The sequence below is a fragment of the Quercus suber genome, unplaced genomic scaffold (genome assembly GCF_002906115.3).
Source record: "Quercus suber isolate HL8 unplaced genomic scaffold, Cork oak 2.0 scaffold_3B, whole genome shotgun sequence".
Taxonomy (NCBI): Eukaryota; Viridiplantae; Streptophyta; class Magnoliopsida; order Fagales; family Fagaceae; genus Quercus; species Quercus suber.
Window position 1 is genome coordinate 2,881,485 of NW_027071805.1, and position 25,780 is coordinate 2,907,264.

Here is a 25,780-nt window from a genome sequence, read left to right on the forward strand (position 1 = left end):
GTCATGTTTTTGTTTAGGTTATTTTGTTGTTATTTGGACTAATTTCTATTATTGTTACTTACCTTTGTTTTTAATTTTTAAGGGGTTAAAGATTATGTTTGGGAGGTTATAATTATTTTTGTAATATTGTTTTGTTTACAATATTTTCACAACAAATTTTATGCAAAAAACTATTATTGATGGGTAAAAAATTGATGTCAATATTAGTCTCAAATTAGAATCAGTAACAACTTACTACATATGATTTGTTGTAAAATTATTTTGAAAATGTTCTGAATGTAGTATTACTACTATTTTTGTAAAACTTAAAATTTTGTGATTCTCAGGCCAAAGTATTTAACATTTTTATTAGGGTAGTCATAATTAGTTTACTATATAATTTTTTTTAAGTACAATATATATATATATATAAGTCAGTATTATATAATGAATTTTTTTTTTTTTTTGAGAAACATATAAACAAACAAGTTAGACGTTAAATGAAAAAGCACGTGACAAACCTAGAAAAAGGCCTAACAAATGGATGGGACATTAAAAGGCCAACATAAATTTGGTGACATGGCTTTCTTTTTATTTTTAAAAGTTAGCTTTTCGTTGGTTTTGTAATATGAGGAAATCTCTTTTATGTCTTAGGAATTAATGGGACGTAGTCCTAACCATTGAAGATTCGAAAGCAAAAACAAAAATTACTGAATGTTATGGGCTTAAAATTTGATTAACGTTATAAATACCGTTTCGATTTGTTTATTAAAATGAAATATTTCGATGTTAGCCTATTTCAACGTACCATTTTATATTATTTCAAAATTATTAACAATATATATATATATATCTATTACAATAATTTTGACACCAACTAATGAATTCAATAGAGAGGTTTAAAAAGAAATCCTAATCAGCTTATCCAAGTAGTTAGTAGTGCTGTTGTTGTTTTTTTTTTTTTTTTTTTTTTTTTTTTTTTTTTTAAATAAAATCAGAATAGTTAGTTGGTTTTTTTGGTAAATAAGCATCGATGCTGGGATGGTAGAATAGGAAACTTTCAAGAAATTACCAACCCCACGTGATTGTCTTTTCAATGACATCCTATTTCTACTTTTTATACTATTTCATCTTTATTTACTTATGACTTGGACTGTGTGGTCAACTCAATAAACCAAATAAAACACTGGTGGAGTCTTTGCTGAAAGTCTGAAACGCAATTTCTAGTTCATTTCTCAAAGAGCGTCTCGGCTGGGTTCTAGTGGAGTCTTTGCAAAGACCTGGGTTCCAAGAGGAAGCATACATAAAAGATAAATCTCATTACCGTGAGCTTCTCTTGATTTTTTTCTTCTAAATTCCTCCTTTCTTTTATTTTTTCCCCCCTCACCGTGGCTCATAAGACTTTTCCTTATAATCTGTTTTTTTTTTTTTTTCACATGAAGCTCATTCCGGCCGAATCCATAATTTCGGCCGGTATTGCCTGAAATCACCCGAAACGGCCGGAACACCCCGGAATGACCCGGAATTTGTTTTGAGGTGGAACAAGGGTTATACCATTCCGGTTTACATGCTGGAACGGTATTTTCCGGCCATTCCGGACGGAAAGGAACGAAATTAATAACTTAGCATTTAACAAGTATATCTATATATGTGTCAGACTTTCTGCACTTTTTGCAAGCAGAGCAAACAATAATGGCGAGGCTTATTCTTCCTTACATTAGCCTTATAGTGTTCTTGTTACTTATGTGCACGGCAGCACAACCTGGAACAGGCCGGACAACTCATAGTGATGAAGGTCAGGACATTCTTTGCTCTGCTTTCTATCTATATATAATATTTCTGTATATTTTTACTTCGTATATAGGATCAAATCTATTCTTTCAAACTGGACATCTATACATTCAGCTGTGTTTAACAAAAATCGTCAACATTAGAAACTAGGAGTAGGCGAAAACAGTATATAGTTTGTTTATTTATTTATTTTTTTTAATGGGAAAAACAGTATATAGTTGATATCCAATATATTGCACCGATTGATTATTGTTATTTGATTACTTTAGTTCTATGTAGGTATATCATGTGTGTCAATGTGTGTTTGTTACTTAAAAAAAAAAAAAAAAAGTTCCATAAGGAAGTTTAGAAAACCTCTAATAATTTTCTGTCCCATCAGATTAAAAAAAAAAAAAAAAGTTAAGCAACGCACAATTTTAATCTAAAACAAAAAATAATTATTATTATAATTATTATGGAAAAAACCTTACAAACCCACCGAAATTTGGTTGGCCAGGGAATTTGTCATGGATATTTGAAAGACAGTTATATAAGAAAAAAAAAAAAAAAAAAAAGGAAAAATGGGCTTTTGTCCTTATTTTTTAAAATATTTAGCACAGTTTTCCTGTTTTGAAACTATTAAGTACTGTATTCCTGTTTTAAAACTTAATTTTCTAAAAATCGAGTTTCAGGAAAGTTTAACCACTTAAATTTTTTTAAAAATTAAATGAAACTTGACATTATTATTATTATTATTATTATTATTATTTTTGAGATAACTGATAGAAATATTTTATTGATTGTAATATCATTTGTATACAAAGTAAAGAAAGAAATGGAAACATTTGTCCCATGCTAACTTTTCCTTGTACCAGTGGAAGACGTGTACCCCCCATAAACCTGTGGACCACTTGTCTCCCTGTCACGGGTTTGCTTGAGTGGCTGAGAGTGTGTGATATGAAGTCAGTAGAACTATAGAACCATCCAAGATCGCTTGAGCTTGTGTTTGAACTTGAGATTGTTAATGTTGAGTTACACTTAAAAATATACACAAAATTTAATTTTGAGAATATCGAGTTTTACACAAAATTTGATTTTGTTACAATCGAACTTAAAAAATATGGGTATTTTACTAAATAGTTTCAAAATAATGATATTTTACTGCATAGTTTTAAAATTAGGGGCAAATGCCCATTTTGACCTTTGTCTTTTTCAAACATGATATATCATATATCATCCACAAGTTTCCTTCCGGGATTGACACTCACGAGATGCAATAATTTTTCAATGATTGAAAGTATCATAGTTTAATTTTTAAATTTTAACTTCTCTCACCTGAGGTTAAGATTGAAAATTAAAAATTTAATTCTCAATCTCACGCTTTTTTGCACTAGCTTAACTATAGAATAGGAACCGGATTCAAATCTTTCCTTCTTCACCAACTTTGGAATGGACGGTGATTGAGTTTCAGCAAAATAAGTGGTTTCTAGACGAATCCTTAATTAGCATCTCAAAAGGCTGTTTTATTTATTTTAACACATCTCTTAACAATACACCGTACATCTCATCTTCTATTTTAACATACAAGTATACAACCCAATAAAAATTCATTTTTCTATTACCCATGACACCACCAGAATCATCCACAACCTATAGCAACCATTAAAACCACCATGATCACCCACTAGTTCACATCATCCATGCACCATCAAAACCCAAAACCACCATGATCTACCACCACCCAATCAAAAACTTGTTGTGATTAACCCAACCAAAAACCCACTAGATCACCCATAGCTGACAACAACACTATTGGCACCCAACCAAAAATCACTATGATCAACCCAACCAAAAACCCAAACCAAACTCAATCAACCATAGTGACCAAAAACCCAGATCAACACCGTAACCTATTTTAGCCTAATCTAAGTGTATATGCGTGTGAAACTTCCTAAAGATTTGAATTCTAGCCTTTGCTCCTCATACCTCATAAGTACTTATACTTGTAGAGTGACCACCATGCCAAAAAATAATATTCCAAAATTGAAACTTTTTTTTTAATAAAATTAACTTTTAACTCTCCTATCTTAATCAAGGAAATTATTCTTATATGTAACCTTAAAATCATAACATATTATCACAATATTTTCTAACTAATGTGTTGAATTTTATAATTCTTTAACAATGTTATAAACTTTTTGAAGTCTTTTGCAAACAACCCATATTTTGATACTTCAAAATGAAATCTAAGATAGAAAGAATATATATTGGTACTTTTAAGTTAATCAAAAAATAAAAAATAAAAACTCATGCATCATCTTTAGAAAATAAAGGCTTACGTAGAATATTTTAAAATTTTCAAATATATGATCTATTGTAGAGAAATACTTCTAAGTTAATTTATTTTTAATTTTACTTTATAAATATTCATGTAATTTGTGTGAATATCTTATATTTATATGAATCTTTGAAGTTTGAACTTCATAAGTGAATGACTATATATTGATTATTTATATTTTTTACTTATTCGAAATATGTATTTTTAGTGAGCTTAAATTATGAATGAATATCCTAAGCATATTCTAACTCTAAACTAGGCTTGAAAAAATAATTGAAACCAAGCATGGGAAAACAAATTATAGGTTACATTTATCTTATATTTACTATTTTAATATTTTTTCCATTTAATAAATGAATTCATTTTTTTCTTATACTAGTAATAAAATTTAGAATTAATTTTGTCCTCAATATTATGTTTTAATCTTTCATCCCTAATCATCTAAATTAGAAACACTATAAGGTATAAGGTGAGATTCAAGCCTCTCAACCTATTATGTTTAAATTAAGGCATAACAAACTTAGTGCCACTTCATTAGCCCAACTATTTTGGTACTTTACATAGATAGATAGGGTACCCATAGTTAGTTGGCCCATTGAAAGAGCCCGATTGCTGATTCAGTGTCTCATAGCTCAAAAGAAAATGTGGGAGAAGAAAAGACCTTGAGAAAACTTTGAAGATTTTGATCTTAATTCTTTTAATTTAATTGAGGCAGCTCATGTCTTATTCATTAATGAGGTATTACAATTGGATTCTTTTTTTTTTTTTTCCTTTCTTAAAATTTTTAAGGTGCATCTCAAGGTTCAATTTTTACGGTTATAAGTTTTTATGGTTCAATTTTTATTTTTATTTTATTTTTTTGAGAATCAATGGTTCTAATTTGAATTCACATTTTAAATTACTTTTTTGTCCATCCATAACAGCTAATAGTAACTTGCCATTTAAGATTTATTATAAACGTGTTGTGAAAATATTGTGGACATAGTTTTTTTTCTGTTAAACTTTAATTAAGATTTTTATGATCATAATATTACATTATTTGAATTTGTTACTTGTTTAAGGAATTTGAATGCTATTGACTATATTAAATCTAAAGCCAACAAAAAAAAGGTAAAAAGTTAAAAGGAAATTGATTGAGTTTGATTTATCATGCAGTGAAAGCCCTTGTTGAAATAGCTGAACAACTGGGAAAGAAAGACTGGAATTTCAATGTGGACCCATGCATAAATGACTCAAGTTGGTCAACACCAAAATTGGCACCAAAATTGGATTTGAGGCCTGTTCTGTACGACAATTCTCTCATTTGCGATTGCTCCTACCCTGATAGTGTATGCCACGTCATTGCATTGTAAGTAAAAGTTGAACTTTTATTTTGCTAATCAACCAAGAGAACAAACTGCATAGCGTGAAATTTTTTTAGATATTGGAAGAAGTGGCAGCTGGTTTAGCTTATTAGGGTTTACCATAGTTTCTTCCTTCTTTTAATTTTTTTTTTAATTTTTATTTTTATATATTAAACTTTTAATTTTTGATGGGTACTTGGGTACCCAGTTGTCTTACCTACTAAGACTTCTTTAATTGAATTACCCATTCGGGTCTTGTCTATTTAATTCAAATATTTAATTAGTTTGGGTCAAGACTTACCCAATTTAAGTGGGTCATGGGTGAGTTAATAGGTTTAGGTAAAAATTGTCACCCCTACTATATACAGGTCTTATTGTATTGCTCGAGAAATTATACAATATGTAGAGTTTGGTTTATTAAATTGAAATTAAAGTCACGATTTCCAAATCGGGACTTATTTCCATTGCTTTTGGAGCATGTGTGAAAGTGTATAAAACAATTTGTGTGTAATAAATACTATTCTTTAAAATTTTAGGGAAATGATCTCTCTACTCCAATTGAATCTTTAGTTCTCTTAAATTTTTAGTTGGATGTACAACACATAATATTTATTTAATTTTTATAAAATGAGAAGGAAATAGAGCATTAATAAGAGATCTTATCCCAAAATCTATATATATTAATAAGTAAAACTGAGAGAAAATCCAATTAGATTTCAAATTAGAATTTAATTAGAATCTAATTTTGCTTCATGTGTCCCATCTAATCTAAATTTTTAAATTTTTGTGCTAAGTTAGTTAATTTAGTGTAAAAATTAGATTTCAATTAGAGTTCAATTTTACGGCACGTGTCCCATCTAATCTAAGTTTTTTTTTTTTTTTTTTTTTGTGCCAAATGAGTTAATTTAGTATAGAAACGAGGAATCTAATATAAATAAATCATAAAAAATATAATCATATATCTAACACTATCTAATTTTATATTTATGAGCCTTTTTTTTTTTTTTTTTGGTATAATTTAAAACAATTCAAATTTATAAGTCATTTATATAATATACCATGATTTTTTTTTTTTTGGTATAATTTAAAACAATTCAAATTTATAAGTCATTTATATAATATACCATGACTATGTACAGTCCATTATTAACTAGGTAATATATATATATATATATATGCTTTTTAAAATCAAAGTTTAGAGAAAATTCAATAAGAATCAAAATTGGATTTTTCTTTTGTTAGCTTTCCATACAAATTAAATTATTTAGATTTTTGGTGTTATTTTTTCTCTGAACTAATGAGTATATTTTTTATACTGTTTCTATTTAGATATTTTGTATGCAAAGATGAACATAACAAACTGTAATTGAGCTGAATGATTTCATGCACCTATCTTCATTCAATTCAAGAGATACCATTTGATCAATTTATTATTTTATTTTGTGTTATATTTAGTAGAATTTCACATACAATAATTGTGAATTGATATTGTATATGTAATATCTAATAGTGATTTTCAATATTATATATGCAATAGTAATGTAATGAGAAATTTGGTGTAACCAATATTATGAAAATTGAAAGAAAAAACTATTTTAGTACCTTCAAATGTTATAGCCAAACTATGTCATATATATTTAATAACCCAAACTAATATCAATAACACCACTACAATTTACGCATGGGTTACATGCAAGTTTTATTAATACTTCTCTCTTTTTCTCTCTCTTTCTCTCCCTCTTTATTCTAAACAATTCAAAATATCCTTGTCACACAGATATCTTAAAGGGCAGGATCTTGCCGGTGTGCTTCCACGATCTGTGGTGAAGCTACCCTACCTGAAGTCCCTGTAAGAAGAGTACCCATTATTTGTTTTACTAATTACCGCTTCCATAATTGATTTAACCACATAATTGCACAATTTCCTCTTCATTGTAGTGATCTCGCTCGTAACTTCTTGAGTGGTAACATACCCCACGAATGGGCTTCTACAAAGTTGGAATCTTTGTAAGTGATATTCTTTAGTTCATATCCAAGATTAGCCATTAAAGGCTCATTCTTATTTAATTCAATGAATTTGCTACAGGTCCCTCACCGTGAACAACTTATCAGGACCAATTCCAAGGTTCTTGGGAGACATTACCACACTTACATATATGTATGCTCTTATTGTAACATTCTTTCTCACCAATCATATATGGGAAAATGTTTGAGTTACTACTGGTTCAATAACATAATGCTTACAAACTGATGTGGCAATAAAAGTGATCAGTGGACGTCAATCACCTAATGAATGAATAATTGAATTGTTTATTGGTGATTGGTGACACATCAGATTGTAAGCTCTATATAGAAAAAATTGTAGTATTTCTATCATCACTTGTTATATAGACAATAAATTATGTCATACTTCCATTTGGTCTAACTGGCATTAATATTTAAGAATATATTATACATTCAGGAGTATAGAGAACAATCTGTTTTCAGGAATGGTTCCCCATGAGCTTGGAAAGTTGGTTAACATGCAGAAGCTGTGAGTTTCTTTGTGTTTTTTCCCTTAATTTTTCAAATAAATTTTGATTTGTCATTTCTAAATTGTCATTGATTTGCTTAATCTTGAACCCATGAAATGACCTCAACTTTAATTTTGGTGACTATAGCATTCTTAGTGCTAACAATCTCTCAGGAGAGTTGCCAGTTGCGCTAACTAATTTGACCAAATTAAAAGAACTGTAAGTGGTTGAAACCTTTTCCATGGCTACTAGTAATTCAAGATTTTCCTTGAAAAACATCTTAGTCATTTTGGTGACTGTAGCATTCTTCTTGTTTGTATTTTGTTCAATAATGTTTCTGTTTTGGGATACATGCAGTAGAATTAGCAGTAACAACTTCACTGGAAGAATGCCTGACTTTTTCCAAAGTTGGAAACAACTTGAGAAATTGTATGTGCTTTTTCTTACGTCCTTATCTAAATCTCTTTAAAGTAAAAGTTTTCAAGTGTGATCTAAATCCATTTGAATTGTGTTGTTAATAGGGAGATCCAAGCTAGTGGTTTTGAGGGGCCAATTCCTTCTAGCATTTCTATCTTGAGTAACTTAACTGAGCTGTGAGTTCTCCCTTTCAAGATAACAATTCTTAACTTAAGATCTAGGATATGCTCATGTGATGTTTTAATTTGATGAAATTTAATGCTAAAGAGCTAACAGTTATTGATGGTGCAACTCTATGTAGAAGGATCAGTGACTTAGTGGGAGAGGGTTCAAAATTTCCAAACTTAAGTAGCATGAAAGGCATGAAAAGATTGTAAGTCATTATTTAGTTGTAAATTGCTATGGATTGGAATGCTAACAAAATTTACAGCAGTTTTGCTAACAAGAAGTTTATTTACATTGCAGGATGTTGAAGGGCTGTAATATCTCTGGACCAATTCCTTCAGATATTTCAGACATGACACATCTTTTAGCTTTGTAGTGCTCCTGTTTCTTTTTTGTTATTTATTTTAATTTTTTAATATCCTTTTTCCTCTTAATTTTTTTCTTCTCTAACTGGAAAATGAGTGTACTACAGCCCCCGGATGATTGGACAAACAACGGTCAATCATAAATGAAACCAAAATGAGAAATCCAGCAAATCATACATCAGTAATAGCGGTATATATATATATATATATTATTGAGTTGGGTTCAAGTTACACCTAGTGTAACTCTAGCTAATAACTTGTTAAAGAATTAATTTTTTGAAAATCTAGCCGTTGAATTATATGTTCTATATGTACTTAACATGCATGCCAATTTTCATATCAATCGGATATTATTTACCATTTGATCCATAAACTCATCTTTTATGCATTATTTTAAACTACAAAAACTTGAATTTTAACAATTGAATAATGACATGGCTATTAATTTTTGATTACTTTGAAATTTTGCATGTATGGAGAATATATGAAGATAATGTAATTTAACAGTAGATTTGTTAATATTCACATCCAATTAAAAAATATTAAATGGTGAAACATTGCTTAAAGTTACACTAGTGTGGCGTTTGGTACGGGAGAATCCACATTACTCCTGGCATCCAGATTCTTAGGAATGTAATTCCTAGGAATCACATTCCTAAGAATGTAGTTATTCCTATGTTTGGTTTATTCTCAGGAATCTTAAATGAATTATTTATTTTTACCTTTCTATCCTTAGATTTGAATGTGAACTATCAAGTCATTTAAAAAAAATGGTTAAAATTGTCAATTTATAAAAAATACAATTTTCTTTAAGCCTGGGAATCTGGATTCCCACCTATTTTAAAAGGAATCCACATTCCTACTGAGAGGGGTTTAAGGGGGGAATCCAGATTCCCTTGGCATCTGATTCCCTAGCATGATTTGCAACCAAATATGAAAATCTTTAAACATTCCTAGGAATCCTAAAACATTACCCTGTATCAAACGCCACATAGGTGTAATTTGAACTCAACTATATATATATATATATATATACACGTACATATGAATGTTTGATTTTGATTTTTTTTTTTTTAGGGTAATATAACTAGATTTTTTTTTCTCAAAAAAAAAGTTTTTTAATATATATATATATATACACGTACATATGAATGTTTGATTTTGATTTTTTTTTTTTTAGGGTAATATAACTAGATTTTTTTTTCTCAAAAAAAAAGTTTTTTTTTTTAAACAATTTGATAATTATAAAAGGGAGTGGGAAGTTAAGCCCTGAATAGTTTCATATGGAAATGTTAAGAGATGTCAATTGAATTACAATGCTCTTAAAATATAATAACTAGATATTAATATATAGAAATTTATGGACTTAAACTTTGGGTCATACTTTGTTATCTATAACTTAGAGCACATATTTATTTCAATAAAAATTAGAATAGAAACTTAAGCTAAAATGAGTACTTTGAGGGAGACGGTGGTAACAAAGCTCATAATTATCTCGACTGATTAATGAGTTTCTAAATCAATTAGTTGTTATATTATATTGTGTTCTTAATTTTAACTTGCATTCTTTTTAGTAGTTGACATTTTGTGTCATAACTTTTTCTAAATTCAGTTCATATTTATAGTTATAAACCCTTTTTTTTTTTCTTGCAGAGATCTCAGCTTCAACAGATTGGATGGCTTTATTCCAAACTTTGGTGGTCTAGGAAAATTGACATACTTGTAATCTTCACGACAAAACCCTTAACCTAGTTCAATTGTAAAGTAAATTCAAATAAACAATTAGGCAGCTAAATCGCATAACCATGTATGTAGCAAGGTTTGGCTTTTGGCCAACATCCATGGGCGAATCTACAATGAACTTCACTATGTATGCACCTAAAACTAGAACACTCTCCATTTCTTTTAGCATAGGTTAAAAGGTGCACTATATTAGGGTTTAACACAACATTTTTGAGTTCAATTGTCTTTGGAAAACGTAACATTTTTTTTTTCTTTATTGGTTAGTGCAACTATGAGCTTATATACTCTGTGTCTGTTTGGCATCCTCTTACTTTAGCCAAAATATTTGCTTAAATCCATTTTTTGTCCCCTCTTTTACCAAATAAACTTTTTTCTTTTTGGTAATAAGCTAACATATTTTTTCCCACCTTTTAGCAAATAAGCTACTGAAAATTATAGGATGCCAAACTTAGTCATGCTATATTTGTTTAGTTGGTGATATTGTTTTTTTTTTTCTTTTTTTACTGAATAGGTGTCTGACAAGCAACTTGCTCACTGGGTCTGTTCCGGACTGGATCATGAGCAGAGACAGCAAATAGTATGAGTTTTCATCTTAAATTCTACTTCAATTTTTCATTGACTTGTGAGTCAAGAGAAAGATATTTTTAAAGTTATTAGTTTATTACCCTGATACTATATACATAACCTCCGACGCTCAGACTTGGTAATTCAGGTGGTGGACTTTAACTGGTTTATGGTTTATAGAGGAGAGAATTCTAAACTAATATACGCCTATGATAGGTTCTGGTCTCTTGGACCATAATATATTAACATTTTTCACCATGAATTGTTTAAAGTTTTAACAATTTTAGCAAATACTCTTAAAAAATACTTTGTTGTTCTTGTCTGGAGTTATAGTGAAGTACAATATAATAATCATGCTTTTTGTGCAGCCAAATAGATCTTTCTTACAATAATTTGGTAGAGCACTCTGCACCAACCTGTCCAGATAACATGTAAGTCTGCCTTCTCGAGGTTTACGCACTTTGCCCTTCATAACCTTTTCCGAAACTAACTGATTTTTTCCTTTGCATCAGAAATTTCTTTAAAAGCTTTTCTGGAAGGGACAAGTTGTAAGCTTCAAACTTGTAAAGTTTACGAAGAGCCACTGCTTTTCTTTTTTTTCTTTTTATCTTTTTTCCAATTTATTAGGGATAACTGACATTCTTTATCTACTTCACTAATTAAGAACACTTCGTGAGTGCCTGGATGAATCTCCATGTTCAAAAGGTAATCATATATGAATATATCCATTCAAATCAAATTATGATGAGGTATATGCTTCAATTGTCTAGTCAAGCATTCCTCTTTTGTAATTTCCATCCAAAATAAAGAAAAGAGTTTAGTTAAATATTTCATCTTGTACAACACAAATACATAAATTAGTTAACAATAAAATGGAAATTTCATTGTTGTTTTATTATGTCTGCTTGTATTTGATTTGGTGCTGCTTCTATGTAGATTGGTATTCAATGCATATAAATTGTGGTGGGAAAGCAATTACCATTGGAAACACAAAGTATGAAGCGGATGATGACCCAGCTGGAGCAGCAAAATTTTTTCATTTGAGGGAGAATTGGGGATTCAGCAGCTCTGGAAGATTTTGGGATTTAAACACTACCGCAAATGACCATGTAGCAAATAATGTATCCATACTTAAAATGAATGAATTTGAACTATACACAAGTGCACGACTGTCTCCTCTTTCAATCACATACTATGCCCGCTGCCTAGCAAACGGACCTTATAAATTGACACTTCACTTTGCAGAGATAGTAATCAGAGACAATAGATCTTTTTACAGTCTTGGAAGGCGGATATTTGACATTTATGTGCAGGTATTTTGTCAAATTTATTTCTATTTGTATATTATAGTAAAGGAGTTAATTGAGTTAATTTGCTGCAGGAAAAACTAGTGTGGAAAAATTTTGATATTGAAAATGCTGCACGAGGGATTGATAAAGCAGTTGTTTGGGAATATAAAGCAAATGTAACAAATAAAGTTTTGATGATTCGCTTTTTTTGGGCTGGGAAAGGAACAACAACTGCCCCAACGAGAGGACCATATGGTCCCCTCATATCAGCTATCTCTGTGGAAGCTGGTAATTGTATTGAAGATTGAGAATCTTGTTGTTGTCCAATTTCTTCATACTTAGATTAGATTGATGAACTGTGGAATCATAGGAATTTAGTGGATCTAGAACTCCATATGTATCTGCATTTAGATGAAAGACTTAAAACCATGTTAAAGTACATTTAGATGGAAGACTACAAAAAACTTTATTTGTCTTTTAACCATCTGTTGCTATCTTGCTTTGAATTTTCTGTATGGTGCTAAATAAATTTCATAATGCAGTCTTAAAATTACTGTCCTTAGTTATTGTTATTTCTGTAGATTTCAGTCTCCCTGATGATGGCAAGATGAAGATATACATTGTGGTCGGAGCTTTAGTTGCAGTGCTACTCCTCATTTTTATGATTTTGGGCATTCTTTGGTGGGAAGGTTGTTTGGGAGGGAGGAAATCAAGAGAAAATGGTAATTTGTGCAAATCTTATGTGGAAATTATAGAGGACAGTATTCACTATCTCCTGCTAAGGCAGGAAGTTGGAACAATGTATAGAAAATAAAAATTTTTATTTTTCTTTATCTTTCCCTAGATGATCAGCATTACAAAGTACATTTTAAAAAGAAACTATAGGATTTATGGGCTCAAAGCGTATGATCTTTTCTTAGGGATGATGCATGATGATTTTGGTCATTTAGTTCCAATTTTTTATGATAATAAAGCCTTTATCATTTTTTTTAAAAAGTAATTTTTCAAATGAATAATGTGTTTTTGGCTTAAGTTCTCTATAGTCGAGTGATGTCTAAAGATTTTCATAAACCAAGTTTCTGATAGAGAAAATATTATTTTGAAAGATTTCACCTCAACTTGTGCTCAAAGTCACAAGAAATTTGGTTTGTTTGTTTAATATTCTTATTTTTGTTGCAAAATGATCTTGTGACAAGTGTCAAGCCATCTCATTTTATGATAAATTAATGGAATATTTCAACTTTCCATTTAGTTTTTTGATTCCCAATAAAGTACTTGTAATTGAGAAAGAGGAAAAAGACAAAATCTAAAAACTTAGGGTTTCCTGTACTTGTTCATACTTAATATATTTCTCCTTCACCCCCCCACGTCCCCCCTCAAAACTTCTGCCACAATTAGTGCCATCCAAAAGCCTTTTATTTTCTTACATCTAACTAGTCAAGAGGCATGCATTTTTTTTTGGTTAAACATTGGTCTTGTTATGCTATAAGATGCATTCTGACATCTTAGTTGATGCCATTGATAGAGCTGAAAGGATTAGACCTGCAAATTGGTCTTTTTACATATAGACAAATAAAAATTGCCACTAATAACTTCAATGCTGCAAACAAGCTAGGGGAGGGTGGTTTTGGATCAGTTTACAAGGTACTTGGCAACTCTTTTTCTATTCTAGAATGAGTTTTATTTTCATCCATTTATTCTTATTCTTATTCTCCTTATTGATCCTTGACATTTGAAGAGTTACACAATAAAATACATACTTGAAAATGTATATTTTTCTATTCTTGATGCAGGGTATACTATCTGATGGTACTGTAATTGCGGTTAAGCAACTTTCATCAAAATCAAGGCAAGGAAGCCGTGAATTTGTGAATGAAATAGGCATGATATCTGGTTTACAACATCCAAATCTTGTTAGACTGTATGGATGTTGTATTGAAGGAAAACAATTATTGTTGGTATATGAGTACATGGAAAACAATAGCCTTGCACGTGCTTTGTTTGGTAAGCTAATGTTTTATAACTTACCATGCATTTTATGTTGATAATAGAAGAATGAGGACAAACACTAATCATGAATTTCATTGATTGGGGTCTGGACATCAATTGCAGGCACTGCAAATGGCCGGTTAAAATTGGACTGGCCTGCAAGACAAAAAATATGTGTTGGTGTAGCAAAAGGTCTGGCTTTCTTGCATGAGGAATCAACACTGAAAATTGTTCATAGGGACATCAAATCTACTAATGTGTTGCTTGACAGAGACCTTAATCCTAAGATCTCTGACTTTGGTTTGGCCAAGCTCAATGAAGAGGAGAACACACACATTAGCACCAAAATTGCTGGAACAATGTGAGCTGACTTTCTTTCTTTTGCCCCCACTGTACTTCCTTTTGGAGTCTATTTTTTCCCTCTCTTCTATTTCATTACCTCTGCAGATCTTTATTATGAGGTCTTGAGAATTGATGCCGATCTTATACATTGGTAATTTGAGTTGTGCCCTGAAAGTACACCAGAATATGTCCAGAATGAAATCTTTGCAGTAAGACAAGTATAGAAAATACTGTCAGAAGAGTATTGACCAAAGTACTTGACTGGATCTTATATCTATTTGCCATCAACATGTAATAGGGTCCATGCTTTTCAAACTGAATTCTAATGCTACATCCCTTTTTTTAATGAATAAGCAAATATTATCAACCAAAATGACACAATTACAGCTTAAACAACACAAAATACAAGCAACCATGCTGCAAACACTAGGTTGTCAAAGCAACCTCCTACAATACCCTAGATGCACATAAACCCTTGCCCAAAACCCACAAGCAACAACACAATTCACCCTAACACAGAGCAGCTTATCTACAATTACTAAAACCAACAGCTATATAAGCACCCGGGACAATAGATGAACCTCTGAAACCCCAAGACACATTGTCAACCCCTACTTGTAGCCAGCCACAAACAACAAGAAGCTGGACAACAAATCTGGCAGCACAAAATAGAGGCCATTTGCAGCTGAATTCTTAGCATCGAGCAGGGAGCTTGACCACTGATTGAAGGTTTGAAAGGAAGAAAAGCCTCAGGCCTCCATCTCACATCATTCAAGATATTCTTCACCATGTGATTCTTGGAAATCAATGGGCCCTAATGCAGTATCTGATTTCTTAATCTTGAAATGTGATATACTGTTGCTGCCACAACAACTTTACTAACCACCTGAGAAAACCCCCCATTGCATCAAACTCCAACCAGTCACAGGGGACACTCCTGCCAAGACATCACCAACTCGCTTACAAACAGTTTGATAGAAAGGACTAGAATGGCGAATCCACCTCACCACAACAGTATTCCACACCAATTTCCACCAATCCACCTCACTACTCCTAACTCTTATGGCTTCCCAAGTAGAACGGCAAGAAAAACACCGCTTGTTGTAAGAGTCCACCTCACCTTATCCTCATCGTGCAATTGATCCAGCAAGCATTCTAACTAGACAACACTGACAGCTTCACTTCTAGGTTGTTTCCATTGCCATTCTCCATTCAAAGTAACACTAGACTCTTGAAACCGCCATCAACCCCAATCACGATCAATCAAGTCCAAAAAAATCAATTATCATCATAGGTCAAATTCTATGGCCAAACCCTAATGTCCCCACCTTCTCACATAAACAGCAAACTGGATGTATGGACTAATTCCCTCCCTCCCCCCCCCCCTCCCCCCAAAAAATCTTTTAGTGCAAATACTCATTAACTTTGATCCACTTTGCACTTTTAGAAAACATAATATCTCTATTTTAATCTACTTATTACTCTTGCTTTAGTTGTTTTATTATTCCTTCTAGCTCAATGAAGCTAAACTCACTTGTGGTGGCCTTATTAATTGCAAGATTGCATACATTACAATTGATTGGTAATCTGATGGAAGTTCATAAGATCATATTAGTGAACCAAATATCATGATAAATTTATGTGTTGTAGAGGCTATATGGCGCCAGAATATGCATTATGGGGTCATCTAACCTACAAAGCGGACGTTTATAGTTTTGGAGTTGTTGCATTGGAAATTATTGCTGGGAAGAACAACATGAAATATCGCCCAAATCAGAACTTCGTATGCCTTTTAGATTGGGTAAGACACATCATTCTCAAGTTGTTTTGAAACTTACAGCTAAAAGAATATAATGAACCAAAGTTTTTTTTTTTTTTGGGTAGAAATATGAACCCTAGTTTCTTCTTTGGGAACTACTCCATTTGACTAGGTCAACCTACTTTATGTTTCACTAGGTTCAAGTTGTAAAATAAACATCATTTAATTGAAAACATACATGTGAGAGAGTTAGACAAATTATGTAGGGTTTTTTTTTTTTTCATCTTCTTTGTTTTGGTTGTATCTTCAAGGTTCAAGTTGCATTTAATTTCATTTTTGATGTAGGATATAGTTTATTATTTAATTATTGTAATTTATTATTTTTGGTATTTTAATATAAAAAAACGTTATTTTAGTTTTAGGTGATTTATTTCCTTATTTTTAGATGTATTTAATGCTTTTTAGATCAAATTTGGTTCATGTTATAGTTATGTATTAATTAGGAGTTATTTTAGAATACATTTTCTTATCTATCAAGTTTTACGAAACCCTTAAATAGGCCCCTAAGTCTGTACACTTTTTTTTTAACAATTATTTAATCAATAAAATTTATAATGTTGTCTTTCTATTCTCTGGCGGATTCCAAACCCTTTATCCTTGTGGATTCAAAGAACCTTTGTGAATTCGAGATTATTTTCATAAGTAAATGTGTTTTGTTTCTTATTTTCTAGAAGTAGACGTGTTCTGCTTCTTTATACTTCCTCATCCCGCATCAGTTGGTGTTGGGTTCTAAGACTTTAGGTTTAAATGTACTAGAACTTCATTTTGTAATGTTGGCAAACCCTGATTAAAACGTTTAGTCTTATTTTAGATTTGCTCAAAGTGTGTTTATTTGTAAAGTTGGAATCGAGTGTACTGCATGATTTATTGTGTAAATCTATCAGGGTCAATCGATCAAAAATTAGACTCGATTGATCGAAGTTCGTGCAGATTTTTTTTTTTTGCAAAATTTTCCAACTCAGCCCAAGCCTGTATGATGTGTAGGGTTTTATGTTTTGCCTTAAGTATAAAAGGAAAAACCATAGCCACGTTTTGTAGTAGTTGTTTATGCTATGTATGTGAATCTCTTGTGAGATCTCGAGGTGTTTGCCTTCACATATACTTAGGGTTATCAAGAATTAAGATTATGTCAAGAGCTTGATGATCGATTCAGTTTCTACATAAAGAGCTTAAAGAAACACAAGAGGGAGTACTTATGGATGCTGTGAATCTAAGAAAGAAGTAGTCCGTAGACTCGGAGCTGTCATGTGGTCATGGTAGTAAGTTTCCCACTCAAGGTAGCAATAGGATGCTAGTGGTCTAAGTCACTATTGTGTAAACTTCAATTCTTTCATAGTAAATCTATTTTACCTTGAGGATAGCTAAGTTAAATCCTCCCCAGGTTTTTTACCTGTTTAGTTTTCCTGGGTTATAATATCGTTGTGTTATTTATTTTCCGTACTGTTCAATGATATGATTTATATGTGTTAACCTAGAATTGAATAATTTACCTAAGTTAATCACTTGGCTAAATAACTAGGTTAATCTGGTTGTGTTTAAGGGGTCTAAAAACGTACAGTTGGTATTAGAGCCTTGTACTTACCCTGGTTTGATGGCTACTAAATGTGACAGTAGCATTTTTAGTAACCGAAAGGTTAAGGTAGAAGTTCTTAGGAAGGAATTCCTTCAACTTCAACATGATGTCTAGCAAGTGTCATGCGAACTATAGCCAGCAGTCACTACCCCTCTTGCTAGTAAATCCTCCCAGAGCAATATCATTAGACGCACTCCTAAATATAAGAAAATTTCATTCTTTGATGGAAAGATGTGTAAGTTGGATTTTATTGTTTGGCTTCTTGATTTGGAAGAGGATTTTGATTATTGAGAAATTTGTGATGAAGAAAGAGTACAACTTGCATTCAATAAATTGGATGGTGAAATAGAGGAATGGTGGAAAGACATACAAATTGATAGAAAGCGTCGAGGTAAGCATCCAATTCGCTCTTGGCAAAGAATGAAAAAGGTGTTGGTTGATTTGTGGTTTCCTCATGATTATTATGATATACTAGATTATACAAGTGTTAGTTATAGATCTATATATTCATATGATTCAAGAAAAGAAAAATGTTCTAGGGTAAAAAAGATGAAGCCAATTTCTAAAGAAAATCAAGTTTTATTATCACAAGTTGAAAATTTTTGTGAAGATAACATGCATGAAATTTTTTTTGAAGCCAATGAGAAAAAGATAGATGTTCTTAATACATTTGGTGAAAATTACAGTGAAGTAGATGAATGTGAGGTAAAAATTGTAAAGAACATTGTCCAAGATCTTGATAAACCCAAATCAGGTGATTGCAAGTCCGTCGCTCGTGTTATTTTTATGGTAGGCGATATACCAAAGTTTATTAATTTTGTTGGCGTTGAAAGATTTGATTCAATCATCAACTTTCATTTGGTGAATATTGTCAATTGCATGAAGGCTAAGGAAAGAGAATCTCAAGTTAATTTGTTTACTCAATTGATGAGTTGTAAGTATGGAAGGAAGATCAAGGGGCTCAGGCATTCAAAGTATTTGTTTATTTGGAACAGAAGATTTTAGATTTCAAAGATGAATTTGAGAACGAGTTTGTTTCAAGTGGAAAAGGTCTGATGTAGGACATAGTTTACTATTTAATTATTGTGATTTATTATTTTTGATATTTTTATGTAAAAAACGTTATTTTAGGTTTAGGTGATTTATTTCCTTATTTTTAGGTGCATTTAATGCTTTTTAGGTCAAATTTGGTTCTTGTTATGATTAGGTATTAATTAGGAGTTATTTTAGAATATATTTTCTTTTCTGTCAAGTTTTATGAAGCCCTTAAATAGGCCCCTAAGTACGTACACGGTTTTTTTTAACAATTATTCAATCAATAAAATTTAGACTTTTGTTTTTTTATTCTCTAGTGGATTCCAGACCCTTTCTCCTTGTGGATTCAAGAAACCCTTGTAGATTCGAGGTTATTTTTAGAAGCAAATGCGTTTTGTTTCTTGTTTTCTAGAAGTAGATGTGTTCTGCTTCTTGTCGCTTCCATATCCCGAATCAATTTCAAACACGAATTGAGTTCAAGCTCATCACCAAACAAGATTAATGTTCAAGCTTAGTTCATTTTCTTGTCGAACAAGCACGAGCTTGTTTGCGAGATACTTGATCAACTTATTATTTTCCCATATATAATAAAATCATGACTAAATTTTTTACCCCTTCACACATCTATGAATTTTTGCCACTAATGCACTCTATACTATCTATAACATATAATAACTAATTTGATATTATATGAACCTATTTACAAACCTACATAATCCATTCTATATAAATATAATTTTAGACAAGTATACGTATAAAACTATAACACTATATATTGTCAAATCAAACTTTCATGTTCACAAGCTTATTTACGAACACATTATTATGTTTTAGTTTGTCTAGCTTAATATTCAAGCCCAAACTTGGGTTTGAGTTGACTTGTTTGCTAAAAAACGAACATTAATAGCTTTTGAAGCCATTAAATCCAGGTGGATTTATAGGGATGCAAATCTTGCTACTCATATGTTAGCTAAGTGGTCTCTACATAGCTTTATTTGTACTATTTTGATATGGGATTTAGCCCCACTCTCTAGTAAGTTTTGTTAATGTTATCTTGGGTAAGGTAAGGCTGCCCAATATTCTCCATAATTTTTTTCTTTGTTTTGGTTAATAATATTTCATTCACAAAAAAAAAAAAAAAAAAAAAAAAAAAAAAAAAAAAAAAAAAAAAACCTTTTTCAAGCCAAGCTTGAGCTATTTATAAACAGTTTTTGTTTGCTTAAAAGCATAATTAATTTTTATTTATTGGAATTAAAGTGATGTGCTGATGAGACAGACACACCAAAACAAAAAAAAAAAAAAAACTCCTTAAATATCTTTAAAATACAAGAAAATTAAATTATGTTTGGCTAATAAATGGAAAAGGATGAATTTACAAAACAAATGTTGATATTAATTGCTTTTATATTTTAATGAAAATGTCATTCTTTGTTTTTCATTATTAATTGCTAATTTTTTTTTTCATATTTTAATTAGAGTAATGTTTATTTCACGCACTATTACACACATAATACATCCACTAAAAAAAAAAAACAAAGGAAAACGTGACTTGAAGTCTTGATTTCATTCAACTTCCAAATTGTGACTTTAAGTAATGTTTTCCCTTATTTTTTGTGAGTGTGTGTACTATGTGTGTGATAGTATTTTCCCATTTAATTAACACGGTAGCCTATTGTTTGCTTCACTTGGGGAACATCATTGATAGAAAAATGCAGAATTGAATTGTTTGTTTTTTCTTTTAATAACTAACAAACTCTTTTCATTCGTCATTTTAGGCCATCGTGTTACAACAGAGAGGGGATTTGATGGAATTGGTGGATCCAGAATTGGGGTCTGATTTCAGCAAGGGAGAGGCACTTAGAATGATTAAAGTAGCTTTATTATGCACTAATCCATCACCGGTGCTTAGGCCTGTCATGACTGCAGTAGTGAACATGCTTGAAGGCCGGATAGTCATTGATGAATTGACCAGAGGTCCAAGTATTTATGGCGATGAATGGGGGTTTGAAGCCTTAAGAGATCAATATGGTGAGAGCTCACGACCAAACTCACTAGAAAGTCAGAGCCTTGTTCAATCATCAAATGCAACATGGATTGGCTCTTCTTCTACATCTGCCCACAACATCTATTCCACTAATCAAAATGAATGAGGAGTGTGGATGGCAATAAATGTGGGATTTTAAGTAAAATTAGTTTACATAGGTTTGTAATTACTCTACAGACATAATTAATAGTGTTTTGCTCACCGTTAGATCTAACAATAAGCCTCCAGCTTATGTGACTAGCAATGTGCTAAGAAACTATGAGCTTTGTGGTTTTAATTCCAAGATAATACTTTGAACGGGATTTGGTTGGGAAAGATATTGCTCTGCGAAAAGCGCACTCATTTATTTAGCCCGTTGTCAACTTTTGGACCAGTATTTGCTCTAAGATGAAGGCGTCAAGCTAAACGGTATTTTCGAAAATTATTCCTTCTTGATGGGTGTAAATTTTACATTAGACAGTATAGTCAGATGATTAATTATGGGAGTAGCGAACACAGATCGAAGCCTTGCATTGGTTGGTTCATTCCACATTCTCCCTGGTGCAATTTAAGTCAGCCATATCATATGCCATTTTATGCATCTTATGGGTACAATCTGTAGGTTTATACCAAAATTGCCTCCAGGCCGGCCCAAGGCCTAGCTAGGCCTAAGGCCCCAGCTCCATTATAAAAAGGCCCAAATATTTTTAATGATAATTGACTTCTTTTTAAAAAAATAAAAAATAAAAAATTTGTGTACTATTTTCCCACCCATGCTTGGAAATATAATATTACAAATATGTGGAATCATCAAATGTTAATTAAATTTCTCTAACTAACAAATTGAGGCTTTAAACATTAGTCACATAATCTTTGTCATGACTACACACCAAATAATCTCTACCTCTCTTAGTGGAGGTTAAGCTTAATTTTGAGCTGATAGATTCAAGAGCGTTACAGATGTTTAATCAAATGAGGCAAAAATGGGTCGGGGGCATAACAAAACATTTTATGGATGTTGTTATCCTAGTCTTTAAATAAGATTTGGTATAGTGCTATGAAATCTTTTCTATAGGTGTGCTCAATGGTCGCACAGCCTATTAACCAATATGAACAAAGCGGATAATGGAATGAGAGATGCATGGTTGGGCCATGCCCACTATGTGCGAGTGAGAGATGCTAGAATTTGGCCAAACTTGGCCAACTAGGTTGCCTATTAGTGGCATGACCTGGCTTGTTTAATGAGATTAATTCCCACATAACATAGCCTTAGAGAGTTAGAGGGTGTTTGGTTTGCTGTGATGTGCCTTTCGTGTGATGCATATTACGATAATATGATATTAAGTTTTTTTGTTTATTTTATTTTTTCTAACATTACCATAATTTAAAATTACAAAATATATTAAATCATTTTAATCTCATCACATACCTAAACAATGTAATATGTATTCTTATATTGAGATTATATTAGTGTAATATTACAATAATGTAATATTATGATGTACTATAACATCACGGCAAACCAAACACCCCTTAAGTATCTTACAAAAATAGTGAGTGATTTGAAACTGTGATGAGTAGGGATGTGATTGTTGTCTCAAGTACATCATTCAGCCATTCTGAATTAGCGAAGGTTTGGTCAATTCTTTCTAGAACTTTCTCTTCCTCTAGTCTGCCATTGCTCCATGTATAGAAAACTCTTTCTGCATTTAAGGTATTGATTTAATGGAATTGCAATAGGGCTTGTAGCATAGAAGCTCTTGGGCACATTCTGTTTTTATTTGATAGTTTAAATGTTAACTATAGTGTTTGATTGAAATCACCTATCGACCGCCATCTACTCTCTTCCAATGGGTTGAGTCTGTTAATTTCTTGCCAAATATTGTTACCTTTTATGTGGATAGGGTTGACCATAACTAAATGTAATATAACACCATCCAACATCAAGTAATAACACTTCAATGTGAATTAAATGTCGGTTTGCAAATAAAACATTAAAGAAAATGACTCATCAATCTTCAAATATCTTATGAATTGGAGGGAAATTCAATCAAAATAATGGGCCTTATTTGGCTATTTGCTCGGCTTGAAAATCAATTTGGATGGGCTTATTAATAAGATTGGCTTGGACTGTAGGCTTTTTTGGACACCCTTCTTGCCATCACGCTTGTCACTGCCACCTATTTTGGACAAAAGTTATCAATATTTTGAATAATATTTTATACAATATAATTGTCTTAAATCACAATATATGACTTGAAAATATGCAAATACATATATATATATATATATATGCACACACACATACACATACCAATTATTATGATTATTCATCATTTGTTAGTAATTTTTTATGTGTTGGGTTGAGATAGCTTGACCCCGATTAATTAATTCAATTAACCAAATTGATTAATTAGGTTAAATTACATACAAATTGTGGAGGCACCAACAAATCACAAAAAATATTAAACGCAGCAGAAAATTAATTTGATAAAGTGATTTGTTGATAAATGGGGAAAACCTCTTACAAGGCAAAGACTATACCTGATGATTTTAAGGTTATCACTCCTAAGAATCCACTATTCAACAATCAAGCGGTTACAAGTATAATGAATCTTACCACTACCCTTGTCTGTCACAAAATACCAACCTACAGTTAAACCTTTGCTCCAATACTTAATTGGACTTGATCTTGTAGCAGCATTTTTTTCCTTTGATGCACAAATCTCTAATCTGTGACGAACCCTTTTGCACGGATCCTAGTACGTGACTTCCAGTAACTTGAATAACTGTTGTTGGCTACAAAGTTCTTCACTTCATGAACAATGAAGATCAGAAAGCACTTGATTACAAAACCCTATGGCGTACTATCGCAATAGCTTCACATAGAGAAAAAATAAACTCTTGGTCTCTATATCTGTGTGTGACGAATCTTAAAATAAGTTTTGTATATGTCTAGGGTTGGGAGAAAAGAAATCCTAAACAAATATATCAACATGGGCTAAAATCCAGATTTACAAATTCTGAATTCGTAAAGCTTGGTAGATCGAGCTTATGTTGAGCTTATGTTAAGCTACCCATTAAGTCTCGATAGCAACTTCTTGTCAAGTTTTAGTAAAATAGCTTTTCTTCACTTGTTTATTGGATCAATCTTAATGTCTTTAATACAACCACTTGGTATGTATCAAATCCAACTTAGATCTACCCAATTTACAAGTAAAGTGCATTTTGTTAAAGGATTAGTCAATTACATAGAAAATAAGACCCTAACATTATGAATTTTTTTTCCAAAATTCACCAGGTTCAAGTTTATGTTTGATACGTTTATACATAATAATTATTACTTTAATTCTCACAAAAATCAATTAGAATAAGTTTTTCAACAAAAAATACAATAAACAAAATCAAAATTTTGTTTATGAAAACTGTTATTAGTTTCATTGTTATTAACATTAGTACTTGTATTTGCATTTTTATTTGTATTTTTTTTATTAAAAAAATTCATATCTTGGCTAATTTTTGTGCTCTCCCTGGAATTATATTGATCAGTGAGAATACTATTAACAGTTTAACACCAATAGATTTTATAAATTCTATATATACAATGTAGAATTCCCATATATACCTGTAACAGTCTACTTAGAGGTGTAGCCCTCTAAGTTTAATAATCTAAATATACTTTATAAATTCTATATATACGATGTAAAATTCTCATATATACCTCTAATAATACTTAGAGGTGTATCCGTCTAAATTTAAAATGACGAAGTTCACAATGGAACAAATACTTGATGGTCTCGATTTCTCAAAATTTGGTATTTAAAAAAAAAAAAAAAAGAATTGTGTTACATAATTGAATATTAGTTGACAATTTAGATGCATATCAATATTAGGGTCTAAAATAGATTATGACATTAGGTTACTCTGTAGCTACAAAAAAGTTTATTAAACGTAATTGTTAAATTAATCTTTGCCCATACTACATAATAACTAGTGTCGTTTCCATTTATAATAAAAAATACTAAAAATTTAATAGGTATATCAAATTTAGAATTAATATTTTGAAGATAGCATTTAAATAAAGTAACATAAACATAACCATACACATAAATATATAAGCAAATAAAGTAACATAAATATATAATGTTACTAACAAATGTGATGTTAATTACCATCATAGAGATATTTTTACTATCCAATATAACATTGGTAATTTGGTACTATTAAACGTGACCATGTGAGGATTGAAAAATAAATAAATAAATAAATGACACAACAAATAAATGTTATAGTAGTTATCATCATATGATATGTAGTTGCCATCCATAATAATTATATAAGAATTTAAACAAAAAAAAAAAAAAGTGCTATTTTTTTTTCTTTTTTTGAGATATCATAATTCGATGTAATATTATTGTCCAGTATAACGTTGTTGCCATCTAATTTGATGTCACTTATTTTCCAACATGAAAAAAAATAAGAAATTTAATGCAAAAAAAAAAAAAGAAGAATA

At 31.1% G+C, this 25,780-nt stretch overlaps 1 protein-coding gene across 4 annotated transcripts; it reads left to right on the forward strand.

Annotated features, from left to right (window-relative positions):
- Positions 1-1,162: 1,162 nt before the first annotated feature.
- LOC111996505 (probable leucine-rich repeat receptor-like serine/threonine-protein kinase At3g14840) lies at positions 1,163-21,590 on the forward strand. Of its 4 annotated transcripts, none has more exons than XM_065770117.1 (25): positions 1,169-1,304; positions 1,422-1,774; positions 5,243-5,435; positions 7,208-7,279; positions 7,369-7,437; positions 7,517-7,588; positions 7,892-7,963; positions 8,091-8,162; positions 8,301-8,372; positions 8,465-8,536; positions 8,662-8,733; positions 8,826-8,897; positions 10,544-10,612; positions 11,145-11,210; positions 11,566-11,628; positions 11,710-11,745; positions 11,862-11,902; positions 12,134-12,510; positions 12,579-12,774; positions 13,068-13,208; positions 14,012-14,130; positions 14,280-14,490; positions 14,599-14,836; positions 16,468-16,618; positions 21,020-21,590. In XM_065770117.1, the coding sequence occupies exons 2-25, from the start codon at positions 1,672-1,674 to the stop codon at positions 21,392-21,394; spliced, it is 3,024 nt and encodes a 1,007-aa protein (XP_065626189.1). In that variant the 5' UTR covers positions 1,169-1,304; positions 1,422-1,671; the 3' UTR covers positions 21,395-21,590. The 4 variants fall into 4 exon arrangements, with proteins under 4 accessions (XP_065626191.1, XP_065626189.1, XP_065626188.1 ...); XM_065770116.1 differs by having other exon boundaries at positions 1,637-1,774; XM_065770118.1 differs by having other exon boundaries at positions 1,661-1,774.
- Positions 21,591-25,780: the final 4,190 nt, after the last annotated feature.